Source organism: Formica exsecta, unplaced genomic scaffold (genome assembly GCF_003651465.1).
Source record: "Formica exsecta isolate Colony F162 unplaced genomic scaffold, ASM365146v1 scaffold314, whole genome shotgun sequence".
Taxonomy (NCBI): Eukaryota; Metazoa; Arthropoda; class Insecta; order Hymenoptera; family Formicidae; genus Formica; species Formica exsecta.
Window position 1 is genome coordinate 293,454 of NW_021850397.1, and position 26,654 is coordinate 320,107.

Sequence of the window (26,654 nt, forward strand, 5' to 3'; positions counted from 1 at the left end):
GTCCAATTTACTTGAGCTTTCAATACGGAACCTCTTTATCTCGGGAAGTGAAATTGTCTTTGTACCTACTAAATAAACATCTATATTTATTATACTTATAAAAAAGATAGAGCAGTTTTTAACCTTGATTCGAGATATCTTTCTATTATTAAACTGATTTGACTTTAATCTGATACCCTTTGTGTCGTCAGTAAACAATTACGTTTAATTATCTCATAAATAATTATATTATTTCCGGGGTATCACTTTTTGATGTTAATTCTATTCACCCTCCGCGATCTCCTACTCTTATCCCGTCGTTAAAATACTTCTAATTCCCTCGAGCGAACGCGTCGACGACGTCGTAGACGAATCACACAATCGCACAGCTGACGCAGCCTTCTTGTTGCGACATGACGGAAGAGGGGTGGCCATGGGAGCGAGGTTGAGGGAAGTACTTCGTCTAGGCCGGGTAAAAACGGGAAGAGGGTGAAAGGGTCGGACGGAGTCGAGAGAGAAAGAGAGAGAGAAACGACGGCGACCACGACGAGATGCGAGCACCTCTTGAGACGCGCGCTCATTAATTCGTAGAATTTTCTAAAGTTGTTAATAATTCTAGTAATCCGCGCGGTTGCCACGACGAAATTACGACGAGATTTCACGATATAGTACGCTGAGAAACAAGTGCGTTAAATACGGCTCGTGTCGAGGGAAAAAAAAGTGGCCGATGTCGCGTCACTAGTAACATTTTAATTGCCGCTTCGCGCCTTTCCCTTCCCTTCCCCTACGCCATTAACGCTCTTGGGTCGAGCGAGATCCTGGAACGACCAGCCTAACGTTATTATTTCCTTAACCATGTCGTTAAAAAAGCTTCAACCGCACCGGACAGGGATTAATTAATTGTATGTCGCACTTTAATCAAGACCACCCGAGACCTCTCCTCGTATAAAAGAGTCTCTTTCGGCGTAATATTGCGAACGATAATTTCGTTAACTGAAATTTTAGGCGCGTCAGATGTCCCGCAGTGACTAAATGGCAAACCGCAGTCGCGTCGAACATGTATTGTGGTAACCGCGAATATGGCTATGAAGGTAGCTCCCCGGGGAAAGTTAGTGATCGAACAGGAAAGTAAGTTGAAGTGAATGTGGAAAGGACAGAGATGGTGTGAGCGACTTTTCAATCTATTTCCAATTTACTCTCCAATCACATTCACTCCCTGTTGCTATATATTAATTTCGTGCTAAATATAGAATCAGCTGTCTGTCAAAAAATACTAAAGTTATCATCATAGAGAGATATAGCGTTTAATAATTAATATAAAATTCAATAATATATATTTTTTATCATAAGCAATTTACAATAAATCAATTTTTTCAAAAACGCGCGCAATGTTTGCAAAATTTTATATAGCTCGTCAATTAAATCGTCAATTAATCGCGGATCACGGTATAAGCGATTGGATCGTTTATCGATCAACACACGGCCATTGTCACCGTTCTCCTTATTCCACCGTTACATCCGGTGCTCTTTTTCGTGGGAACACCGTTTGCGTAATAGCCGCTCTTTCAAGCGTTATTTTCAAAGACGACGATGTCTATCCGTCGTCTCGTTTTTTAAAGAAACATTTTCCGCCTGGACTGGCTACTCGCACTGCGCCAATGTATAAAACGACGCGGAAGGGGACAAACTATCCCGCATTTCCGGTTCACGGTATTCGAGCTATCGTCTGGTCCATTTGCGGCGTCATGGATACCGTCGAGCAGCTGCGACAGAAAACCCGAATAACCCTAAAACGCCAGTCGCCGCAAATATTTTTTTCTTCTCTTTGGCGACGATGGCGACCCCGATATGCCGGCTAATTAATTTACGGGAGATATCGATCCGATTAACATCTAGCACGGAGCGAATCGATGTTCGCGCGTGACCGTCCGTGCTCGACTTCGAATACGTTGGAGAAGAGCGATGATGCTTGTAATTTAGCGCTATTATCGAAGTATAATTTATGTCCGCGGAATTTTGTTATGCAAATTATCGTGGTGGCGTTGCATTTCGTATAATTGCAGATTATACGTTTAAATTTTTAATATGTTGAGATCGTCCTTTTAATTTGTTACAGCAAGCGCGATAATATTATATGGATCGCGTGATCTCATATAACTATCGAAAAAAATTATAATGTTATATTATATATTTTCATTAAATTAAGTTATATCATAAAATTTTTATTCAATTTTACTCGAATCCTATTTTTAATTTTTTTTAACACGTGAAGATATTTTTCTTTTTTTCTTTTTTTAATTTGTCCTTTGCCCCGGTGTTATCTTTTCAACGCAACGCTTATCCCGCCCTTCACGCGTCACAAACTTGATTCGCGTCTACAGTCGAGGGACTGGCTCGGCCGTTTCGACGCGCATCGTACCGAGTGTTTTTCGCTCTTTCCGCCGCGATTCATTGCGATGGTCGTTGTAAACGGCAAACGACCCCTCTCACGGACGCTTTGCTCGTAGCCATCATCGAGTACTATAGCTGAAACGTTGTCTAGCCGTTGCGATCATCCTCCACGCTCTCGTTCCTCGATAACTTTTTGTCTCGCGCCGATGAATAGAACCGATTTGTTACAAATCGGAGTGAAATGAGATAATTTAAACCGCTTTTTCGAATTGTTTCGGTAAGTAATAATCAGGACTGACCAAAGATAGCGGAGATGTGGATCATGAACCAGCGAGATAAAATCAACAGGTTGTTTTGTTTAACGTATCACGAATATAAATAAATATTCCATTGAGATATTTATATTTGAGGTAGAATAATACGTGGAATTTACGCGAGTGAAGTCATTCCATGAATGAGGGGTTCACAGCAATATCGTATAAAATTTATTATTTCTAATGCTCATTTTCGGTAGGAATTCGTATATAAAGTTGTGCTTTTCTAAAACTCTGTGAATATCTGAGTTGTGTCAAGTAAAAACAATTATATTATAAATATTTTTTTGTTAATTAATACATACTTTTATAGATACATAATATACGAGCTATGTGAAGCGACGATTTTTACAAAGCGAAATTTATCCGAAACGAAACGCACAATTAAAAAAAGAAATTCACCCGCGGACGGAATGAATACATATTATGTGCATGCGGACAGGTTTATGATAAGAGATCAATTACGCTAAAATTTATTTTATAATCATATAGACGAAACAAAATTGTTCCACCGTCTGCGATAAACTGTTTCCGTAAATCGTCGCGTCGTCTGGCAAATTGAATTTCTGATGTCACGGGACACGAGAGACGAGCGCCCATTTGACGACCGGCTGCCTCCGGCTAACAGACAGAAGGACAGTCCTTGAGAAGTCAATCCCTTAAAGCTTATCTAAAATTAAATCGGTAGCCGAACGACAGAAAGAGAGACAGAGAGAGAGAGAGAGAGAGAGAGAGACTGGGGAAAACGGGGGGCCAACAAGTGGAATTCCGAGGTGCTGTGTCTGTCGTAGGACAGGAAGGACACAATGAAAGAAGAAGGACGCCAGGCGTCGTCTCCATGAGACAACATTCATTATATTCCCTCAACAATAGACGATTATTACGATAAACCGGATTCTCTCTCTTCCCCTCTCTTACTCTCCGCCTCAAATTGGATTAGCCGCATCGTAGCCTTGATCCTTGCACGTCGCTACGAACCTCCGCTCATCTGCCACGATTCCACCCTACGGCTTTTCTGATGGGAACGAGGAAATTTTTAGCGCGCCTTTATGGAGATAAACAACCGGCCGTACTTTCGGCTCCGACTCGGCGCGGAACGTAAATCGCGTTATATGGGAATTCTTTTACGGTCAGAAGGGTCTAATATATCATATGGGCAGTTTTATCCTTGAGACGCGGTTAATTTAGCTTGACAATCTGAGAAGAAAAGCGACGCGACAATGACGCAGGAATTGAAATCGATTAGTATCTCTCTCTCTCTCTCGACTCTTTTTTCGTCACGAGTCGAATTTCCCACATGTACACAAAAGCGAATTTTGAAAAAAAAAACATGCGATTAAAGGAAAAAGCATTTTCTCTCGAAAATTGCAATAACGAGAAAACGTTTTTGTTTTTTTCTTTCACTACGTGAGAATTTTATGTCGGCGAATGCGTGTACCGTTGATCGAACTCGGTGTTGATGAAATAGCGTTGACGAAAGTATCATCGGCGAAATTTTTGTCAGGAATTTCGGGGCGATCTTCCCTCTGGGAAATATACAAATAGCCGTATCCGTCGAATCAAACGTCACAGCGAAGTGCGACGGTGCAATTTGTCGCGCGTCAGCTGATATAACGAGCCAAGTCATTCCGTCGCCGCGCCGTCGCGTGAATAACCGCGAGATCGTAATTGTTTTTCAAGCCGATCGACCGACGACGACGCGTCGGTACGGTGGTTTATGACGCTCGGTATCAAGATGGGAATTTGCGGCGTCTGCGGATGGGGTGAGGTAAAAAAGGACGGACGGAGAAGGGGCTGAGAGGAGAGCGGAAGGAAGAGTGGGGTGAGTTTATCACGTAGATGGGGCACGCATTTGCATGCGGCTCGTAAAAACTCGCGTGACCAGCTGCCCTTTCCCGCCCTCGAAAAATCAGTCGCTTCGAGCCGTCTCCTTCGTCATCCGATCCAAATGACCAGGAGGGTTGCGCCACGAAAGTTTCTATTTTTACATTGATTAAACCACCCCCCGCTCGCCTTTGAATTCGGTAGCGCCTATAAAATAGCGTATTCGGTATCCTTAAAGTGAACCTTCATTTCGTTGTCGTGACTAATGATAGCCCTTGTTCACAATCCGGATAAACATCTAGTAGGATGAGATATATATTTTTACTCATTTACAAGGGGGAGAATTAATTTTTGTCGAGCATAAAACATTAAAAAATATAGATATATTTTTATGAAATATAGTAAAGTGCGCTAAATTTATACTTCCGCTGAATCACGAGAAACATGACATACATATTCTTCTTTCTATAATATTTTACATCTATACTTTGATGCTTGTTCTTTTATAAGAGCATAGGTCGTCGGTAAAACCGCTTCTGACGTCACGTAGCCGAATCGCCTGAAGGACGATGACAACCGCTTTAAAATCGATTTCCCGAACTTTGGAGAATGCGGTTAATTAGTCGTACGTCAATTGAACGTTCGACGGACGTCAGTTTCGCGACGATGGTTCAATTACGCGCACCGTTTTGTTGGTAACGGAAAACGCGATAATTCTGTCGCGGAAAAGGCGCACGATGAAATAACGTGCGGCTAGTCATTAATGAACTTACGAGCCGGCGAGTTTGCAAGGGGAGATGACAGAACGGGGACGAGTATTGAGAGTGAAAGGGAGGAAGCTGTTACCGCTTTGTGTTCATTCCGATGCGGGGGGTGAAATGCGCCGGCCGTCAACCGAGGAACAATTCAGTCGTATCCCCCGTCCTGGCTCTTGAAACGTATATTACGTCGAAATACTTTTCGTGCGATAGCTGGTCGCAGCAGGGACGTAGCCATCCTATAGCAAGTATATAAAAAAAAGGAGGCAAGAAATAAACTAGAAATCTATGAACATCAAGTATTTTTTTTTTGCACAAAGAAATAATAAGAATAAAATGTATGTTATTTCAAAGAAAATTTTTGGGGGATTTTATAATTTAAGCTTGTCTATAATATATAAGTCTATAAATTAAACATTATAATTTAATTTAAAACTATTTAAGATAACGGAATCGATATTTGATGGTAGTATAAATAACGAATCAATGAGAGACTAACAAATTTTAATTACGAATTCCAATTATCCTCACCGGCATCAGTAAGAGTCTGTTGCTTTCCTTCACTTAATTAAATAAGAATTAATGATTCATGCTATTATTTACGACGTCATTAATAATTTTAGATGCCCCTGTTGGAGCATTTGAAGGGGTCGCGCGACTTTCTTGGGATAAAGCGCAGGCCGTACTAATTATTCTTGCGTAATTACGGGCGTTACGAATTCATGGTTCGTGGGCACATTTCACCCTTTCGACGACTTCGCGGAACACCCTTGAAGCTTACACGAAACGCTAATCAACCCCCATATATATACATATATATATATATAGCGAACAATGATGGATATGACTATTAAAAGAGACGCCGGAAAAGCGATCACGCGTGAATGTGCTATAAAATAAATATTTCTTTATAGCGAAGCTTATATTTTTGCCTCTCTTCATACAATCACAACTAATGTATGTATATACAAGCACTAATGATCCAAAGACAGTTTTACTACTTGGCTCACACTCGTCGCATCTTTTTTTGTTAAATTATTTATTTTTATATTTAATTTGTGTGTATTTATATGTATACAGGTGTGTTTGTATATATAATATACATATATATGTATATAATATGTATGTGTATACGGGATATTTAAACCGTTATCGATACTTCTCAGTACCTTCCCCCACGATTTGCGGCGGAATTATGCGCTCGCGATACTAAAATTCGCCGGTGATATCTGCCCGAGATTTCCTCGAGAATTTACCGAACGCGATGCACGTGCCGCTTTTATCAGCTTCCGTGCAGTGCCCTCACGATAGGTTAACGACGTCGTACTCCATCGTGCCCGCTATATCACACACGTGATACAATCGCGTGATGCACGTCGTAACAGTCATGAGAAGAAAGAAGCAGGGGAAGCAGAAGAAAAGGACGAGAAAAAAAGGAAGAAAAAATGCATTCGTTTATATTCCAAGATCTTACAAATTTTCTAATAATATACATCTCGCTGTAATAATATGTGCATAAAAAGAAGAGCAATTATTGAATTTTTTAGGAATAGCTAATAACAGTATACAATAACACGTTGTTTAAATGAGGGAGATTCCAACTTAAATGAAAAGCAGATAAGAGTGCGATAAAGATAAAGCAAGGTATGAAAATTAATGGAGATAGAAAAGTTCGTTAAGGAAATTACTTTGGATTTTTATTACATATCGTATATTAGATGATTATTTTATATTATATAATAAATCTTATTTCACATGGGACCATTGCCATTGCTATAAAATGAAAAATAAGTACACATTAATCTTTCTTATAATTGTTTAATGCAGACTTTTATTTACAACTTTACGTGTCTACCCATTTATATTTCCACTAGGATCGTAGAAGCTCGCATCGTTTGAACTAGAATAGACAAACGCGTGGAGAAAAAAGACGAAAAAAAAAAAAAACAGGATCTAACCGTAAAATAAAAAATTGCGCCGAGACGCTAGGAAAACACGATGGGGTTAGCGGGCGTCGCGCGAGGGGAATCACTCCCCGGAGGGGATAGATGCCTGGAAAAGGGCATTCACCTCGGTACGCGCACGCGTTTCCTCTTCCATGCTTTATGTACAGCAGCAACACACACACACACACGCATACATTACGCGTATACACGCGACGTTGCTCGCGCGCGCCACTATTCCGTTTTGGCCATTATATATATTTCGGGTAGTAGTAGTAGTAGTTGGTCAAATATTCACCCGGCACATCTCCACCGAAAGAGGAAGAGGAAGAGAGAGAGAGAGAGAGAGAAAGAGAGAACCTTCCCCGTTTTTCGTGCATACGCTTCAATATTCTCGGTTAGGCCCCCCTTTCTTTGCTATGCTATCTCGTCGAATGGGCTGTACGCGTCCCTTCGACTTATCCTTCGGGGTCTTCCATGGGTTTGTTTCGCTCGTATATATGTATACGAGGTCGACTATACGCGCGAGTCGATCGATTTATCTTGTTTTAGAGCGAACTTCTTGAAGCTACCGAGAAATTATGAGAATGATAACGAAGATAAACTTGTTATCGTTGAGAAATGATAGATCTAACGCGATAAAGAATTTTTTTATTCAATTTTACAAATATTATCATGTAACATAAAAAACCGTGAGCGATACTACGTAAAAAGATAACGTCAATATTTTTATAATGCTTAATATTATAAGAATGAGACTCTCTCTTCAACAACGCTAAATTATTACTTGAGAATTGATATTCCGTATTTCCCCCTTCTCTCGCAAAAAGTATATCGCTAGAATTTGCGGGATATCTCTCTTATGCATGCAAAATATCTCTATGGGACCGTAAACCACTAACACATATTCGATGGTTTCCGCGACCCGCGGGATGAAGCGAGATGTGACATACGCGAGAGTCACATACTGCTCGTTAATGGAACACCCAGCACGTAGGAGCGATCCTTCATCTCTTCCCCCGTGTACGTTTTTCTCCCGTTTTCTCGGCGCCCGGAGCAGATAAGAGGGAATTAAATGACGGCGTGCGCCGCCTCTCCTGAGCGGCTGATATCCGCCCCGATTCAGCTGTGAATCCCGTGTGCCCGTCGTCGCGCGCTAACGGGTGGCCGCGGAACGGCCATTTATTTCAGTCGCGCGAGAGCCGGCGAGATCCATTAATCGTTCTCGCGAAATCGGCGACGTTGAAGAGTGGGTTACGTTAACGCGATTTCCAGCAACGTCTGTCCACCCGTAAGCCGGTCATAAGCGCGATAAATTCGATCTGTATAACTTATCTGGTCTTTTCAAAACAAACTTTTTTTTGCTTGTAAAATTTATTTTACGTCTATTCGTGATTAGTGTGGTTCCATTTTGATATCTTTCTTCTCTTATAATGTAGCGATTAATTAAAATTATTAAAAAATTAAATAGAGCTTAACATATACTATAAAGTTCGCGTGCTATGGTACGTGTAATCGCCTGTAAATTACACGTTCGCGATAATGTTGCTTCCGTTAAAATCTCCAAGCCTCGAAATTATCGTTGCAATTTGACAATAATAATCGTTAACTCGCCGGCACCGATGGCTGTAATTTCAGAGGGCCTCGATTATCTTTCGACCTATTTCCATATATTTCAGGCAGCAAGCCCGGTTAAGGGAAATTGACGGTTGTCGCGGTGAAGACTACCGCGAAAGTTTTTCGCGAATGGAGAAAGAAGGAGCTTTCACGGTTGCACGAATTTTCATCATTCACGTGCGCGAACTCAGAACGATACTTTCTACCATATCTTCGATCCATACGCACGACGAAATCTTACTCGGGACGGCAATTTCGCGCTCGCTCTGTGAGGTTTCTTAATAACGTAACCGACACCGGCGTTTAAGTGCACGCGCTCATATCTTGCTGCGTTGCGGCCAGCAGCACGTGCTCGTGACACATGTTAGCCCCCTCTCCCCCCCCCCCTTATACCGGGTCGTGCACAACACTATCACTCATACTGTGCGATACGCCCACGTATCAGGTCAGCCGGCCGTATCATCTACCTGCTCGGCTTTATCGGTACAGACTTTATCGGTGTCAGAAAAGGTATACTTCCTGCCTCCTTCGGTTTCTACGAACGATGACTATAACTGGACCTTATGCGTGTATATGTTTGTTGCTATTTTTTAAGGACTTCCGAATCTCTTACATTGACATTAAAAAGAAGATATACGGATGATATATAAACGTATTTTGAAAAAACTTTAATTGCAGTAATTGACATTTAATACGCGTTAAAAGACATTCTTTTGTAAAATATATTTTATTTCCGATGTTACTACTTTAACACGCATAGTGCGTATGTATTTCAATAGATAGCAATCTATTTTGTTAGTGTATCTAATGTTTCATTAACGCGTTTGCGGCCGTTTGCCAAACGGCCGTTTTGTAATGCATTTAACATGCGTGTTTCGCCTGAAGTTCACCATCTCACGAATATTCGTGACGATTGCGCGATCGCAATCGTATAGCATTGTTTATCGCGCTCCGTAAAAATTACAGGCTATATACCGGGTGACAAGACTCCAATGCGCACACGGCGTCGTGCGTGATGCACCCAGATGCACGTGTAGAGAACACGCACAGTTAGAGCGTTTATATACGTACTTTACCTGCCTAGCTACCCACGCGAAGCCGGGTATTACCGGGTGTTCGAGGGGGGGATCGAGGAAGGGCGGAGAGCGCAGCGCAGAGGTGAAGGGACGCGAGGGGGTACAGAGTACCGGGGAGTAGAGAGAGCTGCTACCTGTAATATTGATCCGAAGCTGAGCGTCCCTCCTCCGCTCTGTCTGTGTGTGTGTGTGTCTGTGTGTGTGTGTGAGGGATGTTCCATAACTGTCGTTGAGCGTTGAAACGAAAATATCGCCTCTTTCGTGCGTATCACTTCTACTTTCATAGACGCCGGCCCTCGGGGCCCTTTTTCCCCCTTTTTATTTCGGGGCGACACGCCGATGAGACAGAAGCCGAGCAAAGGGTGCCGCGATTCGTGGCGATCGTCGTGCTCTCGCGATCAGTCTCGTGAAGGGCGCCGGATCCGATAAAAAAAAAATCTCGAAAAGTTTATTTTTTAGAATGCAAGAATGCATAGTCTTTAATTTAATTTAACGAATCGTTCCCTCGCACCCGGATACTCTATTTTTCTATAAATCCACTATCGATAATATTATCGCTACTAAAAACATCTGTTTCATTTAGGAGAAATTGCAATAAAAATAAAATAGATTACGGCAAGTAGCATATCGGTATTTTGATTTATTAAAAAGAAAAGGAGAGAGAGAGAAAACAGATGCTATAAATGATATATAATAATTACAAAAAAAAAAAATCAGACAATTATTTTTCTACAAATATTCTTTACCGAGTTCTTGAGATACAAAACAAACATATTTTTTGCAATTATGGTAAAGTATAAAAATTTAGCCGATTATAAAAAATTTTCGACTTTTATTTCTCTTCTATTAAATTTACAATCACATGACTGCACAATTTAATAATATTTAATTGTCGATTTTATAAAATAAAGGAACAGAAATGCGCATAGAGTACACGCGCTTTCTCTTTGACGCGATTTATTGAATTATATTGACGCCGATCTATCATGAAAAAAAGATAAGCACATATGTCCACATCGTTCACATGTCAGATTTCCCTATCCTCGCGAAGTTTTATCGCACAGAAATAGGGAAGTTATCTATGCCTCTCACTGCGTTGCAATTATAGTATTCGCGATCGTTCGTTAAATACAACGACTGATTATAGAAACTTCTCATTAAACATGTGACGTCAAACCGCTGATACGACATAAAGGTGAAGCCCCTCCATTGCGATATTACCTGCGGCATCCTTTCCCAGAATTGTGACGATTGTCCATGCTATTCCGCTTGGATCGTCGAAACATACGTACGGCTTTCCTAAGACGAATTATATTTGCGCCGACGTTAATCGCGTTTGCGTGTCTTCTCGTGTAAATTAACTGTCCGTTTACTTAGCGAGTATTATAGTACAAAGGGTGAAACGCGCGAGAGAGATAGAGAGAGAGAGAGAGGGAGGAGGAGGACGTCGGAATGTAAAATCCTCTCGCCGCGTCGCAAGAATGTCTGAAAGACGTCAAGCGGCTCGGGTTAAAATGACGAACGGTAACGACTGCCTGGAAATAGCCTCGCTCTTTGACCCGTGGACCCGCTCGACGCTGTAACTCACGCTCGTCAATCGATCGCGGCGAGTTCAGCGCGGGCGCGCGCTGCGACGAGGATGCACGATGCACCCCGTGCATCTCCGCTGCACCCGCGAGAGGACACCTCTCGATAGCCGCATTAGCATACAATGTCTACATCGCGTTCTTTCCTACCTCCCCCCCTCCCCCTCCCCCTTTCCTCGCCTCTTCTCCGAGAGCGAAAAATTCAGACCCTCGTACATTCTCTCCCGTGGCCAATTAGCAACAATTTGTCCTTCGCCGACGTGAATCTTTCGCGAAGCTTTCCTTCTGTCTGAGCATGCCAATTATTTCCGTTATTATCTCTAATCCCGACAGCGGTAATAAGAAAGGAGAGCGGAGAATATCCAATCTTTTCAAATCGTATATTTTTTTGTTCTCATCTTCAATGTTTTTACTCTTTCGTGAACATTTTAAAATTTAGTTTCATGTGCAACTAAATTTTTACATCTTTATCTTAATTATATTTTATAAGAGATAGAAAGAAAGAGAAATATCTTTGTCTTTTTTTACTTTATATAATATTTTCGATATTAAAAATTTTCCTTTTTCTAAGTAATTTGTTTATACTACTTGTAGCTACTTTTTTACAATAATCGATAAATGTTTTTATACTGTCGTAATTTTTGCGAATATTTTTTAGAAGGTCACACACAAAGCTATACTTATAATTATTCTTGCTAGAATTGAAAGATATGAATTTTGATTCGCCCGCCGTGATATGTAGTTGATCGATTGAAGCTATATTTCACTTCTCGTTATCCCTTTTGGATCTGACACGTTGTATTTTCGTACATCTATTCCGCGCCACTATAAATGTCATTAGCGAGTCGGAATCGATTTTCGATAAACTCGAGCGAAAACGGGTTCGAAATTAACGGCGCCAAAGCCGCTTGAAACGCTCGCTAGAGACACCAATCCATTAAAGTACGCGCGATAATAAGCATATGCCATTTTCCAGCCACCGAATGCCTTTTACTCGAGAGTCCTCCATTACATAGTAACTCAATAAATTCTCCGTACAAATCGCACGCGCCTTCTCGCTGTCGAGAGAGAGAGAGAGAGAGAGAGAGAGAGAGAGAGAGAAAGAAAGACTGACTTCTGTTTTCACAACAACCGGTCGTCCTTAAGAGCCGCCTTTTCAGATGTAATTCCGCGTGATGAGGGCACCCGCTATACACATAGACGCGAGGCCGTCAATCGCGCAACTCGACTGGGGATTCACTTTCCTTCGCTTTTTCATGGCGTTCTTGAGATAGGCGCGTGAATCTTTCTCTATACAGGTGCGTACATGGGACGCGTGCACGTTAAAAGCGCGTACTTAACACGACACGTGCCCGCAAACAGATTGACGGCGAATTGCGCCGAGATGTTTTTACGCCGACAATTTCTGGAAAGTATCTCGAAGTGGCAAAAGTTTTCAAAGGTCGGCGTGGATTATCGGCGTCGCGTTTAGCGTTTACGATGAGCAACGCGTCGATGAAAAATCAGCATCTTATTTAAATCATCGAGAAAATCTGCGCGTTATCCGGAACGATCATGATTTTTCAAAATCCGATATTCATGCGTAGCAATATTTCTTTGCATACAATCATAATTAAAAAGAGCGATGTCGCAAGGAATAATTCTCATAATAAATACTTTATAATATATATAAAGAATTTATATACGCATTACACTGAGTGTTAATTTGACTGACAATGAGTTTTAGTTACAACATTGTAATTAATCGTCGATATTAAATTATTTATTAAGGTTGCCACTTGTATAGTCGACATATCCACCTCTCTTTAATTCTCTTATTAATTCGCGGACACAACTTTGCTCGATTTATGAAACAAGACGATCGTGACTCCTATCCAAACTGTAAATTGTATACGATTTTTATTTAATCGCAATTAAATCCAATGTAAGAACGCGTTCTTTGAGCTTTTTATAAAGTTGAAATTTTATTAATTTAAATTGGCAAATAACGGATAATATTATTCGGACTATGCGACATCTGTTTTTATAATATGTTGTACGGGAGAGAATTAATATTAAATAATTTTTTTGCATTAAATGAGATGAAAACGAGATCGTCGAAGCCCAATCGTCGCACCCAAATGATATTTCGTCCTGAGAATATAGTAATCTCTGGCTAATTCTTTTCGAGAAGTTAAATATTTTCGAGACTTGCCAACCCTTTCAATAACCCCTTACTTCTACTCCGCCTCCTTACAATTTCGCTTTCTCGCATTCCGATCACATGTACTTACACCGATTCGCGTTTGTCCTGATGACCGATCGTTAGAGATGACTAAAGCAGCTCTCGCGCTAACCTGTCCAATCATAGTCAATCCCCATGAGATGATTCCCCTCGAGCATGGATTGAAATCGCGAGGGGCGCATTAGCCGTTGCCTCTTATCCCTACTTATTCCCCTTCTCTTCTGGTCTCCCTATTCGGGCTTAAGTTTTTCTTAATGTTAAAAAATTGGAATTTAAATATGCAGGTTATTTCTAAACTGTGTTTCAATCTAAGCTCGGTATCTCGCGAAGATTCCCGCGAGATTTTACACGACCATAAATTAACGTAAAAATTGAATCGCAGAATCCAAGTAATTTATAATAAAGCAACAAAAGAAGAAAATATATTCCCGCTTATAATCTCTTGTTTTATTCATATCGTCTGATAAAATAAAGCAGTAACCGTAGCAGATGCTTGCAGTCGTGTCAAACTTTAAATACGCAAAATATTATGCATCTGGTTCGTTACGAGAGTTCAACTGATAAGATTTTATCGTATAACGTTTTGCGGTTTATGAATTTAATTGGCAAAAGAGAACATCATGAATTTCCACATATCCTACAAAAGTGAGACCGCCTAAATACGTCAATAACGAGCTTAATCGGCTTGGAGACATTGCGTAGTTTAAATCAGCGGATTACACACAAATACTATCACATTCGTGACGTTAAAAAAGATGTTATCGTTATTGGCACTGGCACGAAATCCCTCGGCGAAGCCGACTAAACCGATCACACGAGATTCTCTTTCCATTCCCTTTCTCATCTCACGGATCGAAAATCAGGGAGATTAACTAAATAAAGCGTAACGATGTAACCCAATTCTAAATATATGTATCGGAAAATAGGATATTCGGTCAGCAAACGTAAAAGTAAATCCGATCTGATTTCGGGATTGACGAATGGTGCTGTTTCTAGTCGGCCGTTTAATCTCTTCTACGACCTCCGATAAAAGCTCCTAATCACGTACCGTGCAAAAAAAAAATGATGAGAAAAATCTGGAGATTAAAGGAAACATACACGCATGGTCTGTCAAAGACATTTCTCTTCGGAATATCAAATAATTATGTCATAATCATTCACGTTCCTCTATTTTTTTCATTTTCTGTGAAAAATTTTTCTCTTTTAATGAGTCCCTATTTCGCGAAATACAGAGTATCTTTGATAAATTTTAACAAATCGTCTAATCGACGCATAATATACAAAACATAATAAATTCTTTAGATATTTTATCGATATATTTTTTATAGCATATATTATAATTCTGTACAGAAATTTACTGCATCTCATTATTTGCGAATGCTATATAGAGCTAGTTTGATAATTACATTTTATCGTAGACATTTTATCGTACCATCTAGAGAACGCGATCTCCAATTTAACTTTATATAACATGAACGGCTATTTATAACGAAGTTTCATCACGTGAAGCTTACATCCAATTTCTCGAATAAAAGTGGAATTGTTTTATATATTTTTTTAGCAGCAAATAAAAATCTGCAAAGACCTGTAAGATTTGTAAACACGCCAAATTATTCCACCAATATTTGTCTATCTCGACGGTGATAAAAATGCCGGTTGCGCGCGAAAAACTCTCTTTCTCTCTCTCTCTCTCTCTCTTCTTCCCGTTTTCTTTTCATTCGGCAACGTACCTTTCTGTTGTCACGGAACCAACACGAGAACACGTCGGGCTTTTGCGAGTCCGGCGGCGATGATGTGCAGCGTACCAGCCAACCGAGCTGCACTCGGTGCACGGGTAAATCGATAAAAGATGGAAGGGGAGAAGGGGATGGGAGATGATGGCGGGGGAAAGTGGGCACAGGGGGTTGAAAACCGGGTAAAGGCGCCGGGATTAGAGTGCCGAACCCCGGGCTCTAAAGTCTCTCCCTAGCTGCGCTCTGTCTATCACGCACACGTACGAACCCACACACAAACACTGTGAAAACCGGAGACACTTCCACGCTTTTCCCCCTGTTCACGCGATATCCTCCTACGTGTTTCCTCCCCCACGTAGGTCGGCCTTCGAACGAGAGCGTGCGGCTCTCACGTGTGTCACGAGTCTTATGTTAGAGCCACTCGAAGCCACGGTCTGACGCTACTCCGACATTTTTCACTCGAGTTAAATTCATGTAATGCAATATTTTTTGAACCGGAGGTTGGAAAAAAGAGAAAAATCTCTTGTCTTTCAAGAATCCCAAATATACGAGTATAATTTTAAAGCTCAAAATGCTTTATGTGTACTATGTATCGTCTCAATGTTCGTTTCGTAAATCTTTTTTCTTTTCTTTATTTTTTTTAATAATATGTATTAAATGTAAAAATTACAAGTTTATTTTTAAAATAATGTATGATAAAATATATTTTTTATATATCTCTGTATGCAACTTTATATATCGTACAATGGTTATCGGATAGATCGAGGAGAGAGAAAAAAAATTTATCATGAATTTATTAACTGTTACGAAAGCACAATTATAGTGACGGAACAAATTAGACTCGAGTCGTGTTTAACTCGGCACAAACGCGGCCTCGCCCTTGACGATCGAAGCTCCCGTCGGAGTTACGGGATGATTGATGGCAAACCGAGGCCCGGGAACCGAGCCGCCGCGGGCCTGGGCCCCGGTTACGTTCGTCGTATATATACGTCTGATCAATACCAGCGCCAGTGCCAGTCCTAGTCACGTTTCTCGTGCCGATATCGCGAACGCTGGTGTGCGAGCTCTGGTATGCGACCTACAGATCCGAATTTGTTGACCCGTGATAGAGAGGAACGCGCTCTCTAACCCTCCCTCCTTTACGATCCATCGATCGCGATCGAGGACACGGAGGACTCTGCTCGAAATCCTGCGGTCTGCGGGGAATTCGGTGTCCTCGGTTGCGATGCGACTGCCTTCAACTGCGTAGCGCAGCAATTGCAGTCTGAATGGAGTTGTCGGAACACAAGAATTTGTTTGCAAATTAAATCTAAGTTGTAAGCTGTAGTTTAACCGCAAATGGGAAATTTATCCGAGTTTAAGGAGCATAAGGAGGTCTCGTGAATATCGCTCAACTCCACCTTGTTGTAAAACAAATCTTTATATTTGAGATTAAGGTCCATTTTATTATCATTTTAAAAATTATATTTCTGATAAGAAAATAAGCAAACATCTCTTTTTTCTTTAATCTTTATATTCGTGCATTGCATCTTGAAATATAGCTGCGAAATAATGCTGCATTTAACTTTGAATGTTGCCTCGCTAAATATTTCTGCCAGCACGCGATAAATCACGCACAGTTTAATCCGTTGTTCTTAAGCATTTCCTGATATAGACACGTTTCGAGAGTTGCTCGAATAGTATTATCCCGATAAACGGGAGAGGAATAAATTAATTCAGGCGAAATTAATTAAAAGCGATTAGAGACAAGTGCGGTCTATATTCGAAGCTCCAAGTTTCTAGCCACGACGTTTCCCCGATCACTTTCACGTTACAAACACCCGATCGAGAAGAACGGGAAAGAAAGAGAGAGAGATATATGTGACCGCAAAGATATAATTTCCCTTAACCCCAGACCGAGCGTACGCCGCGAGTATTGATGTGACCTATATCGCGCGTTGACCGATATTGCCCTCCTTCGTCCTATAAATAAACGATCCGAACAAGTGCAGCTGCGGCCAAGCTACTATTCGCGCTGACTATTTGCCCGCACGCGTATTACAATCATTATTATTCTATAACACGCGTGTGTTTGATAACAAATATGTGCAACGTTATAATTTAAATGTCAATCTGATCGTTGTCGCAATCGCTACGACATGCACGACCGAAATTGCGCTAATTATTTATTCGATTACCGCATATGTTGATATTAGTTGCTTTTATACATTTGACTTTAATTTCTCGACGATGTTTATTATTTAACCGCTTCTTTGATCGCGTAAATAAGTACATATTTATGCTCAAATTTGAACACAAGTAGATCTGTTTCAACGAGTTTTATTACATGCAGATTAAACGGTTTACTACCGTAACTTTCTTATAAAAGATAACAAGAATTATGACTCGTCGATCGATTCGCCAGGAGCGTAACATTTTTACGAGATACGATAATCTCTGTGTGTGTGACCGAGAAAAGAGAGCGTGCAAGCTTAATTCCATTACTTCGATGACGACGCGGCTTTACATCGTCGCGCTGACAGAACGAGAGAGAGAGAGAGAGAGAGAAAGAGACGAGGGAGCGCGTGCCTTTGTCGGTCGACCGTATTCTAAAATTACCGCCGGCAACGGTAGTCGTATCGCCCTCGCGAATTCCCATCCCGCAATCGAGGCTTCCGCAAAAGTTGCGGAATGATTGATGGCGGATCACGAGAGAAAAGCGGGAGAGAAGTTCTAGACCGTCCCCCTCATCGTATCTTCGGGCATGCCGAGTAATCGATCCCGCGCACGACGACGAGGTGAAATTGCACGGTGAAGAAGCCGGATAAATCGTGAGGCCGTAAACGCGGAAACTGAATTATACGAGTCGTTTCGCGCTTGAAAAAATGACGAAGACTTGTCGCTTGTCGCCGGATAATCGAAACGTAACGTTTTTATACGACGGGATGATCAACATCCGCCAATATAATTCTTCGCGCACACGGTTATCGTATTCTTCTCTCAGGAATTATCCGCCATCGAAATACACGATATCGGATTAAACGCGAAGAGATTAATTATATATTCTCTCTATATAATTAGTAATTAATAATATTATTTTTAGTACAATTACACGCGCAATTTATTTGCACGAACGTGTAATTAAACATTGCATAATTAAAATGTAACTCGCGTAAATTCTGAAATAGATCGAAATTGCTCGGGATGCATCTGATGCGCGAGCGACGCCGCGTGCGCGAATAAATTACGCAATAAATCACCTCGGCATTACATTGGCCGCGCATTCGTCGTTCGCAAATACGTCGGATTGCGTTGCTGTCCGTGTGCTATTAACGTCGGACTTATTCTTTTCGGAGAATGGCAAGGTTGCGACTTTCTTCGCCCCCCGATTGGCAAAAGACGTTGGGCGCGGGAACCCGGGAGACGTCGCGCGCATACAAATCCGATCTAACGAGACGACGACTCGTCGCTTGTCGGCCGATTTTAGATTCACGCAAGCGACGCGGCATTATTCAGCACGGCAAACGAGCGTTACGTAACCGTACGTCCGAGGCAGAATTTAGAACGCATTGTGTGGGACAGAGGAGCACCGTGCACTCTGCGTGCAGGCGGCGTTCGAGTTTAATTTCTGTCGCGAGGAAATTATACGAGGAGCCTCCGCTCTTTAATTTGCACGGCAAATTCTTTGAGACCGTCCTCTCGCCTTAATTGAAGTGCCGAGGTGCACTGGTAGTTTTTGAATTATCAGCAATTAAAGACTAAGCTATTTAATTTGAAAGAGAGAGAACTCACTTTCTCGTAAAATATAAACTTTGAAAGTGCAATTAAATATTAAAATTTTAATTATTGCTTAAATTCGATTTTAATTATCGAGATATCTAATACAGAATATTAGAGAGAGAGAGAGAGAGAGAGAGAGAGCCTATGCGATAAATAATATTTATATATTTTCTTTTATATTTGTGTTATAAAAGAAAGAAAGGGAAGAAACATCGACTCAAAATTCTGATACATATTACAGTATCCTGTTGTGTTATTTATGTAAGCCGTTACCTAAATTATGACTAGACAATTATGTTGCGTCTGTTGATACTAGTGCGAAAGATTTTCCGTTAAATTTAGACATAAATCTGAGCAGAGACACTTATAATACCGTCAATTCGTAATACTAAATTACGGCTTTACTTTTCTAATTCCATCGACTGGTCTCTCTCGACAGAGGGTGACAGAACACACACTTTCTCCTGATAGCAAACTCAAATCTCATTTCGGTAGCTTAAGATGAACTGAGGGGTTAAAAAGGCTGCATAATTTAAACATAATCTCACTGAATCGAGAAGATAGGAAGCGGGATCCGCAATCGCATCCGTATAGTCACGAAACACTTTTATCGTTGTAAAGCTCCTTTATTACAATAAACTCGATTTCAAAATGCATTATATAAATATCATAATTTTTACGAAACTTGATTTTTCGCTTAAACAGAACTAGATTTATCGTTAGCATTTATTGAGCCAATTATTATAATAACACTATAATTATATAACATTATATTAATATGTATTGATATTAATATTTAATTATTCGCGTATAGTATTGCTAGCATTTATTTAAATAATTATCATTAAATTGCAGACAATGTAATACTTTGTGCAACGCGCGTGGAAATTTAATTTTCGAGCGACGCAATGCAGGTCTCATCAAAGGATGAACGCACCTGCTGCTAATCCAAGCACGTTCCTCCTACGCGCGGAGGATAATCGCGCAGCCGTCCCTTGATCATTGTCATACGAATTTTCATCTCTCTGCGCCGAGAGACACATACCGAATCTACTTCACGGGCAAGAGACGGCAAACGACATAAATGCCCCGATCTACCCCTCTCTCTCTCTCTCTCTCCTCCGCTCTATATCTCGATGAGAGAAATCTCTCTCTCTCTCTCTCTCTCTTCCTGCTTTCGTCGTCGTGGCAATCAGATTGAATGCGCGTCATCATCGTTCTCGTCGTCATAGTTGGCTTCCCATTCGTTCCCGGATTATTCCCTTCTTACTGTCCCTCGCTCTTTCTCTCCCTCTCTTCCCGTGTCTCCCTTGGTGATGAGAAGGTGAAACGGTCAAAGGGGAGGTGAAGAAGGGAGAGAGCGGTCTGATTGCGAGCGACGAGGGGAAGCCGGAGCCATGCAAATTTATGAGAACGAAAAAAAGCGAGAGAGCGTGTACGCAGAAGGAAAACAGCTTGTCGCATTTTGACTGGCGGCGAGTCCCACGGGGAAAGATATAAGTGCAATCGCGTATATACAATCGTGCGATGGGAAAGTCATTGATCCCGGTAGTAATTGAACGCGTGTCCAGAGCGACGACAGGCCGGCGGCATCTAACTCGATACATTAGTTCTCCGGATAACTAGACAGACTAGATGGACTTCCGACTAATTTGTAAAGAGAGGGTCGAATCCTCACGCGCGGTTTTCTCGAATCAGAGTACGCAGGGACTTAATCACCTCTTGTCTGGCTTCGCCAGGATGCTCCGCGGCTTCCGTCTCGTGCAGATGTTGCTCGAGTATCGAGCAGCATGTATATTCTCGTATTTTTTCAGGTGCGTTAATCTAGGATGTGTGAGATGAATCTTTAAGATCTCTGTTTCTCTCTCTTTCTCTTGCGATATTTATCTTTCTCTACCGAGCTATTTCCTGTGCTCTTGATCCGTTATTTTTATTCTTCTAGGTAATTTTTAGATATTAACCCGAAACTGTATTATTCGTTTTAAATACTTCGAAATGACTTCTCTTTATTTTAGTTTTTGCCAAGCTTCATTACGAAGCTATGTATAGTCAAAAAAATATTAGTTTCACATTTTTATCTACATTTCGCGAAAATCTGCATCATATTTGTCACGAAGAATAAATTCCTAAAATATTTTCCGAACCTGATATATTCCTCCTAATATTGCATAAATGTACATTAAAATATTTTTCTCTAATATGAAAGGTTACGGTAACCGATAGTACCGGAGAATATAATATTATATTACGAAATTGTTTGAAATTTGATAAGAGATCTGAAGCTTAAAGATTGATGTGCATATCGCAAGATAATCCAGATATCGAAATATATTACTGCCGACAATAATAATAAGAGATCCAGTAAATATCGTCGCTAATTCAATATTCGATTTCAATATCCGTGAATTCGTCAAGCATCCATATGTGCGGTATATTTTTAGACTGTTATTTTGATTTCGCCACGAGCCTCGCTCTTAAAACTGCCATCGAAGCGCCAGAGCGATTGACCCAGATATCATGGTCCGAATGGAGTTTCCTTTATGGGTGGCGAAATCGCGAAATCAAAGGAAGAATTTCGAAACACTTCGATATGTACACATTCGTCGCAACAAAAGCAACCCTGGCGAAATTGTCGACGAGTAATATTTTGCGTAAACAGATATTCCTAAAATCGCCAACGCCAAATTGAAATTTTCGCTAAAAGAAGAATTATCGATTTCGAATCGATCGGAAAAATCGAGATGTACCGAGGCGACATTTGCATCGTAGCACTACATATGGTACGCGCAAATTAGAATACATAAATTAATTACACGGTGCTGTCCAATTCCTAAAACATCGGTAGAATCGCCGTGAGATATTTCGGAACGAATTCACTCATCTTCGCACGCGAGTTCGTTTACGTCTTATCGATTCACCGGTGAATTACAGATGCGTGCCCGGAGCGTTATTTATGCTAATGTATGTAAGATACTGAGTCGAAAGCACCATGTTGCCGCAGTATCAAGACATACGGCATAAAGTACCGTTCACGAAAGAATTAGCGCCGTTACAGTGCATCAGAAACGCGGAATAAATCGGGATAATGGGCATAAGAAAGGCTAATGGAATTATTAGTTTATTTTAACTTTTGTCTCAAAACTTGACAAATTTTAATTGATTCTAATAAAGGGGGAAAGAATTTTCTCTACTACAGTGCTAATTGTTTCTATAAATGATGTGCAAAAGATACGGCTGGACAACAATAAAAATTCTGTAGCGCGGCTACACAGTCGTAAAATAGCACTATAAATTCTTATGCAAACAGCACTTAAGATGCATGGATACAATGTATTAAAATCACGCAGATCCAATCAGTCGATGCGCGTCGTGTCTTAAATGTCTTACACCTGAAATTATGGGTGTAAATTGCACACGCCCGCGAATGTATCGATTCTTACGTAATTCCTCACCGCACCTTGCATACGAAAGTCGAATTCATGCCGCAATTTCGCGACGATAATTTCACCCGCACGTCGAGCGCGCAATAAACATCGACGTGAAAAAAAAAAAAGATTGATTGTTACCAGGGTATATACAGAGTGTTTCCGCTTGCGCTCCGAACAATCTCTGCCTGTGTTTTTCCTCCTCTACAAGCTACTCCCATAAATATCAATTAACGCTCGATTAACTTCAACTGATATATATATTTACGGTAAGGGTCCCGTAATTTTCTTCTCTTTCTTCGATCCATAGAGACGTACACACTCGACACCCTGTATATATATATACTGACTTGTACTCGTATCTCATGTTTACCTATGTATATATTTAAAATAATTATCAGCTCGTGTAGATGTGTGTGACAGACGACGTTACTACTGCTACCCATAACAAAGAAATAAATAAAACTCCGATCGGGACCACGCTCGTCGCCGAACCGATATACGCAAATATCAGGGGATGGGCCTTCGTATTTACATTTTACATTTCCGGTTAGATGCGTGCGATCGAAACGGCACGGAAATTGGGGAAAAAAATGAGCGTGACTACGATGCAGTTCGCTTGTTTCGGCAGAACCGGCGAGACGTCTTCGCGCGACGTGTCATTTAGAGTGCGTTGCACTCTGTTTACTGTTCTTCCTTTTTTTTTTCCTCTCCCCTAACGACGAGACGAGAAAAACAAACAGCGCCTCCGAGAGAAACGACAGACAGATAGTGCGTATACGCTGTCGAATCCCGCGAATATATCGGCCCGCGATCTCGATCATCGCTCGCGCGCCTCGATGGCGACGTTTATCAGGAGAGCGAGATTTCCCATCAGGAGGAGATACAGTGAGTCCGCTCTTTTTTCTCTCTTACCTAGGGTTGCCACCTTTTTTTAAAACAAATAACGTATGTAACGCCTTTGAGAACGAAAAAAAAGTACGTTAATTACCTCCCTTCATTTCCCTTCGCGATGATCGATGAGGACGACTTTCCTTTCCGCGATCGTTCTCGTTTAATTATTGAGTTCTCGGCGATCTGCTCTCTTTCGCTCTCTGTCGACTCGCCGATTATCCACGCGAATAATTAATGACCGGCCGCTACGTGCGTGATCTTCCGTGTACGCAGCGTTTATGTGCATCTACGGTACACGCGAGATCATCTTGCTCCGAAATGGACCGACCCGCGCACGCAGTTGCCGTCAAATTACCCATATTTACGATGTCGGGTCAAATCTTTCTTTCGAGCCTGCGGCACTCAACTTTCAAAGCCCTTCCCTTTTCTCTCTTTTTTAAATAAATATATAATTTAATAATTATATTTAATTTATAATTTGGCAATTTTTAATATTGCATATATTTTTAATATTGCACATATACGTATACAACTACGTGTTAAAACAAGGGGATTATTATATAAAAGTTTAAAACAAGGGGATTATTATATAATTAAGGAAATATTTCTTCGAGTATTCTTATCATCTAAAATAACTAATATTTCAAAATTTTTTCAGATATGCGTTTGAGTTTTGATTAAAAATAATTTTAAAATGAGTGAACACGTGTAATGCTTTAACTTTTTTAATCATTGTAATTCTATTATTATTTTGAATGTTATAATTTAATTTGTTATCACATATCCTTTGTATTTTTATTTATTTATTTTTAATTGACATCTTGAATCTCTCAATTTTAAGAAGGCCCTCCTCAATTTATCGATGATTGCTCTCTCAGATCGATACTAGAAACATTTATAATATAATAATATCAGTTTTCGAAACATTAAGTGATTTATTTGTGCGATATTTTAAAGAAATCTTTTATCTCTCGACGAGTCGAGCAGCGAGAATATTACGTAAGCGGCATTATGCTTTTACGAGGCTGTATTTCAACTGTGCAACGTCAAAACTTCCGGTTTCACAAAACAAAACAAAAAAAAAATGTCGAAAACGGTTACCATCGCTCTCGTCGCGCGCGTATATAATACATGATTCTCCCGCGGCTTATTACGTGATTCCGCACAATTGCATAATGAAACACCCGGGCAGGGGAATGAATGAATGTCAGATCCGGACCTTGATTTCCGCGGACGATTTATAACGATCTTTCGTTTCACGATTGCACACAGTATTCAAATTCAGCCGTCGCATCGAGGCGAGAAAAGTACATACATCGTCATAAAACCTCGTATTTATTATCTACTAATTATTTTCTCTTGCACGCTATTCTAAGCTTTTTTCCCCCTTAATTGTCTGTTAACGCATCTCAGTAAACCGTATCTCCTATTAACGTGATTTACGCGCATCGTTAAATACTGTTTTGCGAATCCAAAATCACTCACGTGTGGAAACGTTACTTTTCAGGTAAATCCCCGTTCTTCCCAAGTCTGGAGGAGCAAAGTGGTACCTTGCTGGAAGATCCGAATGCGCCGAATCAGCTGGACGGCGTCGGCGTCGGGGTCGGTGTCGGCGTCGGCGTCGGTGTAGGCGGCGGAATAACGGCATCCCAAGCGGCACCGCTTTCATCGCCGAGCCGGAGCAGTCCGCACAGCCAGGGTAGCGAAACCGGCGAACGTTTCTCCAGGAAAGTCTTCGTCGGCGGACTGCCGCCCGACATCGACGAAGGTACTTTGATCGTATCATATTGGTACAGTGGAATTATTATCGTGTAGATGAGATTATACATATATGCGCATTTTTTTATAACAGATGAAATCACAGCCAGTTTTCGCCGCTTTGGCCCGCTGGTCGTAGACTGGCCACACAAGGCAGAGAGCAAATCCTACTTCCCACCGAAGGGCTACGCGTTCCTGCTTTTCCAGGTATATTATATACGTATACGATGTTTTCAAGTCTTTCCGCTCTCCTCTTCTTCATTATTACAGAGACACTTGAACTGGTTATAGAAGACTTACTCGAATTTCATGTGATGTTATTCGATATTTCAGGACGAGGGCTCGGTGCAGCAGTTGATAGACGCCTGCATCCAGGATGAGGACAAGCTCTACCTGTGCGTGAGCTCGCCCACGATCAAGGATAAGCCCGTGCAAATCCGACCATGGCGATTGAGCGACGCTGATTTCGTGCTGGATGCCTCCATGCCGCTCGACCCGCGAAAGACGGTTTTCGTTGGCGGGGTACCGCGACCGCTCAAGGCCGTGGAGCTCGCCATGATTATGGATCGGCTTTACGGCGGTGTCTGTTACGCCGGCATCGATACCGATCCCGAGCTCAAGTATCCCAAAGGAGCCGGCCGGGTTGCCTTCAGTAATCAGCAAAGCTACATAGCTGCCATCTCGGCCAGATTCGTACAGCTGCAACACGGCGATATTGACAAAAGGGTACGGATATAGAAAAATTCTAGTTACTCGTATCTTTTTTTACTATAAGAGAACTTGAATGGATAAGATCGGTACAATAACGATAATTTAGAACACGAATGGAAAAAGCAAATATGTGAGCTTTTTCGTTAGGTTATTTATAAAGCGTACAATTACTTTTTACAAATCACAAGAGCTTGCTTTTTTCTTATTCTGAATGCTTCGAGTTTTTTATTTGCTCTCTTTTACTAATCAAATTTTTTTTTCAAACAGGTCGAAGTCAAACCATACGTTTTGGACGATCAAATGTGTGACGAATGTCAAGGTCAGCGCTGCGGAGGTAAATTCGCACCGTTTTTCTGCGCCAATGTCACCTGCCTACAGGTATCCTTTCAGTTATCATTTTTCTAACATACAACTCATTGTTATTATCAAATAATAAAAAAAAAACGCTATGAAGTGAAAGCGTGACTCAAATTTTCGATTAATCCAAGGCTAAAGTTTTAAGATTTCTACATGATGAAAGTCAAAGAGCAACTTCGTTAAATTCAAGTTTCACATTTTATCTTCTTCAGTCATGCACTTCAAAATTAAAATTATAATTTTTGCATAACAAATTAAATAAAAGAATTTATTGCTAGTTTTGAGCTATAAATATTTTATTAAAT

General features: G+C 40.9%; 1 protein-coding gene across 1 annotated transcript in view; it reads left to right on the forward strand.

Annotated features, from left to right (window-relative positions):
• LOC115237866 (cytoplasmic polyadenylation element-binding protein 2) overlaps positions 1-26,654 on the forward strand; it is a 129,794-nt gene that overhangs the window by 102,142 nt on the left and 998 nt on the right. Inside the window, exons 4-7 of the mRNA XM_029811208.1 lie at positions 25,031-25,291; positions 25,376-25,488; positions 25,615-26,007; positions 26,260-26,370. Of these exons, the coding sequence (XP_029667068.1) occupies positions 25,031-25,291; positions 25,376-25,488; positions 25,615-26,007; positions 26,260-26,370 (878 nt within the window). The remainder of the gene's footprint in view (positions 1-25,030; positions 25,292-25,375; positions 25,489-25,614; positions 26,008-26,259; positions 26,371-26,654) is intronic.